Source organism: Eucyclogobius newberryi, unplaced genomic scaffold, assembly GCF_026437365.1.
Source record: "Eucyclogobius newberryi isolate DKJ021-1_F unplaced genomic scaffold, fEucNew1.0.hap1 SCAF_15, whole genome shotgun sequence".
NCBI lineage: Eukaryota > Metazoa > Chordata > Actinopteri > Gobiiformes > Gobiidae > Eucyclogobius > Eucyclogobius newberryi.
Window position 1 is genome coordinate 13,031,063 of NW_027315779.1, and position 12,813 is coordinate 13,043,875.

At 41.9% G+C, this 12,813-nt stretch overlaps 1 protein-coding gene across 1 annotated transcript in view; it reads left to right on the forward strand.

Moving 5' to 3' along the window:
* Positions 1-620: 620 nt before the first annotated feature.
* LOC140360710 (solute carrier family 22 member 4-like) overlaps positions 621-12,813 on the forward strand; it is a 47,686-nt gene continuing 35,493 nt past the window's right edge. Inside the window, exon 1 of the mRNA XM_072446044.1 lies at positions 621-1,036. Coding sequence (XP_072302145.1) covers positions 635-1,036 — 402 coding nt within the window. The 5' untranslated portion in view covers positions 621-634. The remainder of the gene's footprint in view (positions 1,037-12,813) is intronic.

Below are 12,813 nucleotides of genomic sequence, written 5' to 3' on the forward strand. Positions count from 1 at the left end.
CCGAAAAATCGTCCATACTGCCTTTAACACAGGTTATTTTTTCAAAATGAGAGATTATTTAAAAAATAAAATAAAAACAGGCAGTCTGGTCAGGTGGGGCGGCGCCCCAGCGCCCCCTATGGGCGAGCCGCCACTGAGTTGGACTGATTTAAAAGGGAGTTGGACTCCGAAAAAATATGTTACCCTTTGTGGCTAGGTGTTTCTTATTTTTATTTTTTTCTTAATTAGTTAATTTTATTGTGTTTCTATTTCTGTAATTTCTTTGCGATTTGAATGGATTTTTCCTGCTGTGTGAAGCACTTTGAATTGCCTTGTGTATGAAATGTGCTCTACAAATAAACTTGCCTTGCCTGGTTATTTTACTGTAAAATTGGAAAAATTCAAGCATTTTAATGTTATACCAACCTAATATGCAAAATTTCATTTGACAAGTTCGACATTGTTGGGTTGTTTGTGGCCTTTTGCTCCGTATAAGTTTCAAAATGCGGCCCTTAGTGAAAAACGTTTGGACACCCCTGAGCTAAACGATCACTACTAACTCGTAGTCTGAAGTGGGAGGGATTATTGTGGCTAGAAGAGTCAGCTTTGGAAACATCCCGGGAAACATCCTGTGGCCGTGCGTAAAGTTTGAACCATGACAAACTTCGACTACGACGAATGCACCGCGTTTTTGGGCGAGTGGGGATCTTACCAATGGCGTGTGTTCGTCCTCATCTCCCTGACCATCGTCCCGAACAGCTTCTACACATTGTCCATCGTGTTCGTGGCCGACACGCCGGCGCATCGCTGCCACATCCCCACCGCGGCGAACCTGAGCGCGGCGTGGATGAACAGCAGCGTCCCGTGGGAGCAGGACGGGGACCGCGGTGCCACAGTGCGCAGTCAGTGCGCTCGGTACAAGTTGGATGCTCTGCGGGAGTTTTCAGAGAAGGGACTGGAGCCCGGAGACGTGAACGTGTCGCGCGTGGAGACGGAGCCGTGTCTGGACGGGTGGGAGTATGACACGAGCGTCTACGTGTCCACGATCATAACTGAGGTGTGTGGAGCTGGTGTCGACGATAGAAGATTATAGGCTATAGGTAATAGGTGGTCGTTGAATATTGGCTATATTTTATGTAGCCTAATTTATTTATATAAATAAATAAATAAATAAATATATATAACACACATATAACACACACTCACATTATATATATACTACGTAACTTAAAGGTGGTATGGACGATTTTTTTCAGCAAATTTTTTATCATATTTCCTCGTGGCGTGGATAAATCATTTGTCCTGCCACGTATCAATCATAAAACGCACCTATCGCTCACCTGCAGCCGCGTCAGGCTCGTCCCCACGTTTCTGCGTGCCTAAGCGCATGGATCTATCATAATATAGTTCCCTCATTGTACGGGGCAAAATGAAGACGAGAAAGACAGTTCGAGCTGACGCAGAAGTGGACAGAAATCTACTGGAGACGAGAGATGTGATGCGCTCCGTTGCGCTAATAAACAAACGCACGTGTGTGTTGTATCAGTCTGCACGGGAGTGGCATGCGCACTTCCGCCTGCGTTCTCAAATCGCCGAAAAATTGTCCATACCGCCTTTAATATAGATATATATATATTATAGATAGATTTCTGTCCACTTCTGCGTCAGCTCGAACTGTCTTTCTCCGTCTTCATTTTGCCCCGTACACTGAGGGAACTATATTATGATAGATCCATGCGCTTAGGGCGGCAGTAGCTCAGTGGTAGAGTGCTCGTCTTCTGATCCAAAGGTCGGCGGTTGACTCCCCGCTCGGTCAGAGCGGTCAGATCCACTTGGCGGTACGATCGCAGCTGCCTCATGTGAATACTGCCGTTGTGTCCTTGGGCAAGACACTTAACCCAACTCGCCCCCCAGTGTCTGCGTATATCTGGGGTGTGAATGTGTGTGTGAATGGGTGACTGGTTCCTTGATGTAAAGCGCTTTAAGTACCTTGACGGTAGAAAAGCGCTATATAAATGTGACCATTTAGGCACGCGGAAACGTGGGGACGAACCGCACGCGGCTGCGGGGTATGTTTTGGTTCAGCACTAGATCATACCCTCATAAATCCCGGAAGTGACGAATTTGGAAGTTACAACATCCAATATGGCGGCCCTCGTGGCACGCAGATCACATGCGAGGTATATTTTCTGTCTTGCAGCAGAAAATTTCCATATCAATGGCCCAGCGGTTTGAACCACGGTGTGCCATGCTATAGATTTTGGGTTTTCCGCTCCGATCCTTAATTTCTTTTGTGTTTAACTTTTTTTTAAACTTAGATTAGTCTAGTTTGTTACATTTTTCCCCCTTGTCTCCTAACTACTACAAACACTTGGGGTTAGGGGTTAAGGGTTAGGGGTTAAGGTTAGGGGTTATGGTTATGGTTAGTGTAACTACCTTGGTTTAACTTCGTCTAAAAAGGACATCACGCTCCATACTGATGTTTGTGTCAAGTTTAATTGTAGTTTTCGGCCACACTGTTCTTTTACAACTTTGCACCTTGACACTTTTACACCTTTACACCGTGAAAACTAAAACAAAGACAGAAAAATGTATCAGCTATGATAAATTACAAACAGTACAAAATACACATTCAGAAGGATATTTACCGTGTTCGCCAACATATGACCAGTGGTAGTTAAGTGGTTTTCTGGCAGACGTTTGTCTTTTCTCTACTCTCTAACCAGTCTTTTCTTTTACCGTTCTGGCTCACTGTCACCACCAACATGACCTCTCTGGGGGCTAGGGCTCTCGAACAATCATACCCTATCAAGAGTCCAACAGCACAGTCCATTAAAGGGGGCATCTTTTGAGTTAAGTCGGCAAGGTGTTTCCATTTACTGGCTGTTTGATGAGTAGGGATATGAGCACACTCAAGCGGAATAAAGTCTCTGGTGTAAGCTGGGGGTAACTCAATCTCAGTGTCTGAATAGAACCCTCTAATTTAAATTATTCTATTATCATTATTTTATTATTATAATCTGATTTTTATCTTTATTTTGTATTTTTATTATCTATTTGATTTTATTTTATTTACCCCCCTCCATTCCCTATTAAGATCGGAGAGGAGTTTTGTTAATAAGAGTTTTTTGTTTTGTTCATAAGAGTTTTATTAAGAGTGTGTTTTGAAACTTCCTATAATCTGTCATTTCCTCCTGTTCTACTGCGTTGTAACAACAAAATTTCCCCTTGTGTGGCTATTAAAGGTTTATCTTATCTTGTCTTATCTTTGACTTTTCACTATAGAGTCTCTTTTGACCATAGAGGCAAGCTTTAGTTTAACTGGCTCTGTAGCTACCTGCAGATTTTCACACACTTACTTACTTACTTTGAGTGTCCAATAAATTGTATACCAAAGTTTCACTGTTAGGAGCATTAACTGATGAGATCCACACAGGTACAATCATTGATGTGCTCACCTCCTCGCACCGAGCACGAGAGGGAGGTGGTGGCTTCATTTACGGTGTTTTCGGATGGGGACTTGTCTGCTGAGGCGCGGTCCTCATGCAGTGGAGTTGGGTGGCTCTTTTTACATATGCCACACGTTGCTCTGTTTTTACAGTCCTTTGAAATGTGCCCCTTTCTCAAACATGCAAAGCACAGTTTGTCTTCAAATATGCACGTTTTCTTGTCGTTTATGAACATTTCTATAAGCTTTTGGCACTTGTGTATGGTTTGATCCTCTCCACAGCACATATATTTGCTTGAGGTTTGAAGTAGAAAGTCTCTTTCCTTTGAGCCTTTGGATTTTACTTGCTCTGCTGGCTTTACATTAGTAACAAAGGTATTTGCCTTTGTTTTCTCTGATTTGGCTGTCTACATGTGGTTTTAGGGCATAAGATAAGATAAGATAAGATAATCCTTTAATATCCACACAAGGAGAAATTTCGTTGTTACAACGCAGTAGAAACAGGAGGAAAGGACAGATTATAGGAAGTTTCAAGACACACTCTTAATTGAACTCTTATGAACAAAAACAAAAGAACTCTTATTAACAAAACTCCTCTCCTATCTTATAGGGAATGGAGGGGGGAAATAAAATAAATTAAAGCCGCAAGCGGCATCCAACGGCCCTCGCGGGCCGCCGGCCTTCCGACTCTGCGCTTTCGACTTGATAAAGATGGCGCCCTTATTGTGTGTTGAATAAAAAAAGAACTTGACAGACGGCGACACATTGGACATGGCCAATCCAGTGCAAATCAACACAAGTGTCAGTCAAATTTGCTGCGCCGCCGCACAGAGACCGTAGCACTTGGAATAAAAATATGGATAACTTTTGATGCCCCGCTTGTGTAGATGATTTTCCCCAAATATGAGCTTGATCGAGCTATTGCCCACAGAGGAGTTCATTAAAGTGTGAAGCGTAAATGTGAACATTTCAGAGATTTCGCTGTTTTCCCATTTCTGACATATTTTTGCGGGTCCGCCACACAGAGACCGTAGCACTTAGAATCAAAATATGGATAAGTTCTGATGCCCCGCTTGTGTAGATGATATTCTCCAAATATGAACTTGATCGGACAATCGCCCTAGGAGGAGTTTGTTAAAGTGTGAAGCGTAAAAATGTGGTGATTTGAGCAATTCTATGATTTTCCCATAAGGATAACATGGGATGTTTCTGTCATCGCTACGGTTACGCCGTACAAAATATGACTTTGGCTCTCATACTTTTGTGATCAGGATGGCAAATTAGAATTTTGTTCAAAATATCATGTCATTTGGAAAAACTCTATTGTTTATAGGCCACTCTGAAGGCCAAATAGTCAGAATTCTGGGAAACGTTTGCGGCTCCGTCGCACAGAGACCGTAAAAGCTATCCTTAAAATTTGGATAACTTTAGATGCCCCACTTGTCTAGAGGACGTACACCGATTTTGAGGTCGGTGGGCAAAACGCACTAGGAGGACTTCGTTAAAGTGTAAAACATAAAAATGTGGATATTCGAGAGATTTAGCGGTTTTCCCATAGGGATAACATGGGAGGTTTATGTCATCGCTACGACTACGCCGTAAAAATTAAGGCATTTGTCTGATTGGCTTTTTTGATCGCGACGCCAAAATAGAATTTTGGGTAAAGTTTAGAAAATTTTGGTAAAACAAATTTTTGACCTTCAATGTTAATTTAAAGGTCACTCTGTAGGGGGCGCTATCGCGCCCATTTCAATTTTGTCATCATAAACTGGTCCAAACTAGAAAGTTGAACAACTGATTCAAATTTGGTCCTAATCGGACTTGTTTTGATCAAATGGGAACAATTTTTAGATCTGCAATATCCCAAAATAAGTTGTCCAACTTTGCGGGTGCGCCGCACACAGACCGTAAAAGGTATCTCAAAAAATTGGATAACTTTAGATGCCCCACTTGTCCAGAGGACGTCCGCCGATTTTGAAGTCGGTGGGCAAAACGCCCTAGGAGGAGTTCGTCAAAGTTTGACGTGAACAAAATGGCTAACACAGCATGTTTTCATTTTCAAAGGAAGATGGCGGGCATAGGGTAATTCTGGGGGCGTGGCCACAATAATATTTGTTTTTTGTCCTCACATGAGGAATGCGTGTTCCGAATTTCGTAGCTCTACGACAAAGTTGACCTCGGGGCGTCTCCCATAGGCGCAATGTATTTTGACTTTTGTCGGTGGCGCTGTCGCGCCATTTTTTAACGAAAAAAAAAATGGCCCAGAAAAAACAACATTTTTCGCCGATTTTGAATTTTGGGTAAAGTTTGGTGAGTTTTTGAGCATGTTCAGGGGGTCAAATTAGAGCTCAAAAAGCAGAAGAACAAGAAAAATAATAAAAATAAAAAATAATAATATTTTTAGCAAAAACAATATAGCCGTTTCCACTATAACAACAAATTATACATCGTTTGAAAGCTCTAAGCCTTCCCCATGCCGCCATGGGGTGGAATCATCATTACGAGCGCTTACGCGCTCGTCACTCCCCATTCCGTCGGGATGCCCCGCCCACTCCCCATAGACTTCCATTGATTTGAGCAGATACAAGCATGGCCTATGCCTGCGGCATGGACACTCTGCCAGGTCATACTCCACACCAGCCGTCTCCAGCTTGTCCCTCAGAAGCAGCGGCTGGATGGTGTTAAAGGCGCTGGAGCGATCGAAGAACAGGATCCTCACAGAGATGCCAGGTTTCTCCAGGTGAGAGAGAGAGCGGTGCAGCAGGGAGATGACGGCGTACAAGGACAACACTGGGTTGCAAGCAATGCGAGACTCTTCAGAAAAAAAGGAAGAAAACTCTTGAAAGCTTGGATAGTCCTTGTTTTTGTCTCGTGCCTCAGTGACATAACGATTCCATCTTGACATGATACAATCTGGGAGTTTTGTCAGCATTTTCTGGTTTTCCTCACAGTCATTGAGAACCTGCAGACCTTTTATGTGGGGCATGGCATGACAGCATGTGAGAAGAAAGTCACTAAACTCTCTCAGCTTAACATACTCCTATCCATTTATCTTTGGCCATTTGTTAAGCTTCTCTCTAAAGGCACGCTGCACTACAAATGAATGTCCATATCTATCATTCAGCCTCTCCCACGCCTGTTGATATGCCTCCTCATCCTTTCTATAGAAACTGCCTTCTAGAGTAGATTTTGCCTCTCCTGCTATGTACCTTTGCAGATAAAATAATCTGTCTGCAGGATTTGAGCACCATCTTTCTATGAGTGCTTTGAAACTTGTGGTCCACTCTATAAACTTAAGAGCGTCACCTGAAAACACAGTGGGCTCTGGATCAGGAAGTCTAGTGAGAGCGACTGACTCATGTAAAGCCTTAACAAATTATTCACTCTGCATTGCTTGCTCTTCTACACGTTTAGCATGATATAATAGATTAGCACTGACTTTGCTATGTACAGAACTACATCTCTCATCTATCACTTTCATCTCTTCATCAGTATACACTCTCAACTTAGCCTGCATTCCCACAATCTCTTTCTGTTTTTCAAGTTTTCTAAGTTCTTGACGTTGTGCCTCAATAGCCTCTTCCATGTCATTTTCAGCTTGCTTTGCAGCTAACTCTGCAGCTATTTCTGATCTTTTTATTGAGATGCTAGGTGATTCTGAGGGATGTTCAGAATGACAGTTATGTGAAGCAGCTCTGGTGGCTGTAGACCCAAATATAGATCTAGCATAATCATAGTCCAAAAGTGCACGTAATTTTGCCTTCTCTGCCCCCACATCAAACTCTCAAGCTTCTTCAATTAGTCTGTACCTCATTAAGCGCATTAAATCAATGGTAACAGCTGTGCATGCATCTAATTTCCTCCATATTTCTTGACTTGGAACTGAAAGCTTTCTTATGTTATCATATAGTCCTTTGAGTTCACTGTCAAGCGTTTCAACTTCATCCATCATGTTGTACAAATCCTTTTTGGCGCATTCTTCTTTTAATATTGTTAAGCATTTTACAGCATTTTTGGAGTTAAGCGTCTTTCACAAGAAGATTTCCTTCATTTTGATTCAACTTTATCTTGTTCTGGAAAATATTTTTCCTCTTTAGCATTTGTTTCAACATGTGTTTGAGACTCAACTTCCTCTTCACTGTCACTTGAAGATGAGTTATTGTCTTGAGATGTCATTTTGCATTTATTGTGTCCTTTATTCATCCTTACTTTATTCATCAGTGGTCGAGTCTGAAATTCACAGTTGCACCTGACGTCGAGTTTTGCAACTTTACTTGCTCCGCAGACGACAGACGTTGTAGCTTGTTGTAGGGCTAAGATCACGGACTCTGGCGCCGCAGTCAGGATGCGAAAGAAGCGCAGTCAGAGCCACGTGCGATGAATCAGCTCACGTTTTCACTGTAACTACCGTGGTTTAACTTTGTCTAAAAAGGACATTACGCTCCATAATGATGTTTGTGTGTTCGGCCACACTGTTCTTTTACAACTTTGCACTTTGAAACTTTTACACCTTTACACCATGAAAACTAAAACAAAGACAGAAAAATATATCAGATATGATAAATTACAAACAGTACAAAAAAAACATTCACAAGGATATTTACCGTGTTCGCCAACATATGACCATTGGTAGTTAAGTGGTTTTCTGGCAGACGTTTGGCTTTTCTCTACTCTCTAGCCCAGGGCCGGCCCAGCCTATAAGCGAACTAAGCAGCCACGTAGGGCCCCGAGGCGTTAGTAGGGCTCCCAATCTGGCAACCCGTCTTATGAGAAGTGCAAGCGCAGCGTGCGCCACTAGTGTAGTAGCGCTGCTGGCGCGGCAGCGCACACAGCGTGGCAGCGCACACAGCGGTAACATATAACGCACAAACCGCATTTATTTGTAATGACTATCTGGCAACCAAGGCACCAAACCTGCGCTGATTGGTCAACTTCATTGTGCGCGAGGAGAACGAGAGCTAAACATAAACACAACAGAACGTGGTCCCTGCGTGGTCCTCATGTCCAGAGGAATATATCTCCTGGTGCTGAAAAACAAAAGAAGAAACTTCTTGACGATGTAAAGAAACTGCAAACTCAACAACACTCTCCAGGTATTGAACTTCTCTTACAAAGAGACGGTTAATTCTGCTGTTTGAAACAACACGATTCTGTCACGTTAGTTTGCTCAGGCTGGAGGCAACGAGAGCTCTGCCCCGCGCACAATATGTGTCTGAATGAAAGATAATAAGCTTAACATTTACACCAGCCCGGTAGTGTTAGCTGCAGGTGAGGCCGGTGAGGGGCGTCTATGCCCCGGGTCACTAAGAGGCGGAGATCCGGTCCGGACGAGCGCCGTCTCGTCCAGAACCTCTGACGTGAGACTTTGGAGTGAACAGTGTGCGGCCCCTGTCCCGGGCCCCTGTCCCGGGCCCCTGTGCAGCCTCAGTCAGAGATGAGCGGTTTGAGTTTGCGTCCCTCTCTCTCTCACGTCACCATGTGTGAGATCAATCGTGACTCGTGATGTCTGTTTTACTTTGACTTCTTAAAGTGCAATGAGAGGAATGTAAAGGTTTATGCATGTAAGGTCCATCAGCCAATCACATCGCAGCATTGTGTCATGCAGGAGTCCAGTGTGTGATGTTCTGATCAGAACAAACATTTATATTGTAATTAACTTTTAATAGAGCAATAAAACATTTCAATTTATTTAAAAAGCATCATTATCGTTATAAATTATAATAAATTGATTGTGAAAAATAACCAGACATATTATAATTACGTCTGTTATAGAATAATACCATATATTTTTATACAAAAGTGGCAAAGTTGCAGAAACGCAGTCTCTTCACTATAACTAGGTTTGGACCTTCACTTCATGTTCTGTTCATTCTTTGGGTGTTTGCACTGTTTTATCAGTGTTAATTGTTAATCAAGCAATGCTTATGCCATTTTTTAAATTTAATATAACTTGTTTTGTCACTTTGGCAAGAAGGAACAGTTGGGAGCTGTAAAAGATAAATTAGTAAGGATAACTATTACTTTTACATTTTCAGTTAAAATGAATCAATTTGACCATAATTATTTTTCATAGCCAATATTGTATTGAGTAATTAAGTACACTAATGTAAGAATAACTGGCTTTAGTCATTTTCTCCTGGCACAGTTTCATCACATCATCATTTTATACCACATTAAAATGCACCAGAAGATCCATAAAAGGTCTGAAAATTTCTGGGGGAGAGCCCCCAGACCCCCCCTGTTCATTAATTTAAACTGCTAATGTGGCTGTAGACCCTTAACGCCCACAAATTCGCCCAAAAACATATCTGGGACGTGTGTTATTTGTACAGGGAGTAGAGGTGATGTCAGCGGAATACCAAGTTGCATTGTGGGATTTAAGTTAGCAATATTTGAGCTTGTGAGGTGCTGAGAATAAACTAACTGGCAAACGGATGCCCTGGAGTTTTGGTGCGCTTTGTTTGCGTTGAAGAAAGTTCCCATATGTGAATTGTTTACTGACAATGGCAATAAAACTGATTCTGATCACGTGGTGAGGGGCCCCCAAAAATGTTTTCGCTTAGGGCCCCCTGAAGGCTTGGGCCGGCCCTGCTCTAGCCAGTCTTTTCTTTTACCGTTCTGTTTCAGAGCTTCTCTCTCTCTATCTCTCTCCCAGTCTCTGTATTTTTACTTCCGGGGCAACGCCCATGGTCAAATGAAAACTTACACAGGTAATATTAACTTAAATAAACAAATAAATAACAAACAATTACAATGATGCTTGGGTCAATTTGGTGAGAAACTCTTTTGAAAATAAAATGTTTTAGGTGTAACTCTTAGTTGCCATAGTAATGCATACTGACAAAATAGCGTCAGCTACAGTTAGGGTTGAGGGTTAGGGGTTAACCCTATACATTTTTTATTTATTTATTGTGGTTTGGTCAAAAACAAAAAGCGCTCAACATTCAAGCACAAAACAAAATATACTACGAGTGAGGTGGAACAGACTGTAATGCAATGAAAAAAAGCTTTTTATAGAGAACATTATTGCCTGAGCTGTATCAGCGGGACCGAATTCGTGACTTCCGGAACCGAATTTGTCACTTCTGTGTGACTTCTTCGGAGTCATGAGTGTATGATCTAGTGCTGACCGTATGTTTTGGGCCTTTTTCCGGGTAGTGCGTAGCACGTCACTAGAGCGTAATCTCTGATTGGTTGCTGTGCCGCTTCTACCGAAAAAAGTTCCAACTCGCCGCGCGATCCGCAGCTCTGCTCGCCGCGTGGTCCGCAGCGTTGCGCGATCCGCACTGTCGCTCGCTGGGTCGGACGCTCGCCGCGGCTCTGATGCTCACGCCGGGTTGGGATGGTTTATTTCCCCCCCATATCAAAACGGATGGAGGGCCATTTTGATTGATCATGTTAGGGATGGTGGGGGTGCCTGAATGTACGTAGTGAGACCCCTTAATGAGTATGATTAGGGACTCAATGTAATTAAACTGGTTGAGGTGGTTGCAAATATTCAGAGGAACCGGCTCCTGGAGGGTGTCGTTGTATTATTTACTGACAGCAAAAGCCCTTACTACAGGAACATTTTATGCATTTTCATCCGTAGTCATTCAGACAGAGTAAAACAACAGAGTAAACGCTTGTTTGAGTCTGAAATTAGTCATAAACTTCTGGAACAAGAACCTGACTCTTTTTATAACATAAGAAAGGAAAAGAAGATAAAGAAAACAACACAATAGAGTGCACTTTGCAGCTTGGCCTTGCTGAAAAAAAAGAAGCAAATATTATTTAAATATGGTTGTAATCGAGGTATCTTTCCAAACAATCAGCTATGAATTTAACATCTGTATGATTCACTTTTAATTACTGCACCAGTGTATAAACAGAGTACAAAAATCACATGGATAAAACCCTTGCAATGCACCTTCCATTCAAACAAACCACGCCACAAATCACCTCAAAAATCTGCGTCTTTGTCCATTTTTGACCCGTTTAATTCCAAAGGAGGTGTTAAGTAGGTTGATAAGCAGCTCAATAAACAAAATAAACACATAATTTGACGAAAACTTTGATTTCAAATCACAATTGACTCATCCTTTGTCCGCGGTCTAAATTACTTAGCTGGAAACGTTTATTACAACTTCACGCTCTACTTCCTGTAGTGAAGCATTTCCTCGTGCAGTGAGTCTATAACAATATTCAGATGATATTATGTCTATCCAAGAAAAATATTTTAAAAAAGACCTTTAAACATGATAGCCAAGGTTTTATTATCATCAGACAAAAGGGAAAATGAATCACAAAAGTGCAGAAACATTTGCTACATCCATCCATGCATCCATCCATTTTCTACCGCTTGTTCCCTTTCGGGGTTGCGGGTGACTGGGGCATCAGGGCTCAGATTAAGGATTTTCACTTGTATAGCGGTGCTGCTACACAATCCGCATTTTTTTTTCAAATTTGTATAGCAATTTGATAATTGCATAACAAAACACAAAAGTGACAATCAATATTTCCCACTGATGTAACAAGATTATTTATTTCAAATGTATTTGTAAATATTCTATTTTTAAAAAACTCTTAACAAATGAACTTTTGAACACTTCCAAATAAAATAGAAAACTTGTAAATAAAATTATTTGTTGAACACCAACAGTTTTGTTAATAAGAGTTCTTTTGTTTTGAGAGTGCACTTAATAGTTTTGAATATTGATAAATAATTAACACCAAGTCAGATGGTCTTATTTACAACTTTCTTCCATATCATCATCATCAGATGACTATTTGCATGAGTCTCATTCACATATTGTCTTTACACTCACAAGTTACATATCACCACCAGAGTCGTCATGACGATGAGCTGTTTGTATCAGAATGACTTCTCTTACACACACAACACGTTTTGGTTTTGTCCTGGACATGAGTGAGTTTGACCCTTTGAATTCCACATCCTCGGGGTGAAAACGGGAGCGCGCGCGGAGGCGACGAGGGGTTTTCCGAGCGCCGCGTCTCACTGATCTCACGACAATAACTACATGTTACACAATAACTGCATGTTACACATAACTATGTCAGATCAGCGGGACGCGGCGCTCGTAAAGCGCCTCATCGCCTCCGTGCGCACTCCCGGTGGCTCCTCCCGATCAGCAGTTTTCACACGCGTGACCTGTGACAGCAGCGGGACCCTGTCAAGTGTGTCATGCTGTTGTTGACGATCGATTGACGAGTGATCAGTGCTTTTTAGGCGCTTTGGTGATACAATTGAACACACATTTTAGCACTTTTTTTTCTGACGAACGCATCGCATTTGAGAGAAATTGCGTCACATTTTGCGATGCGATACCGCTTATTCTGAACCCTGAGCATATTCTTTTTTATTTTTGTTTTTGTTTAAATCAACT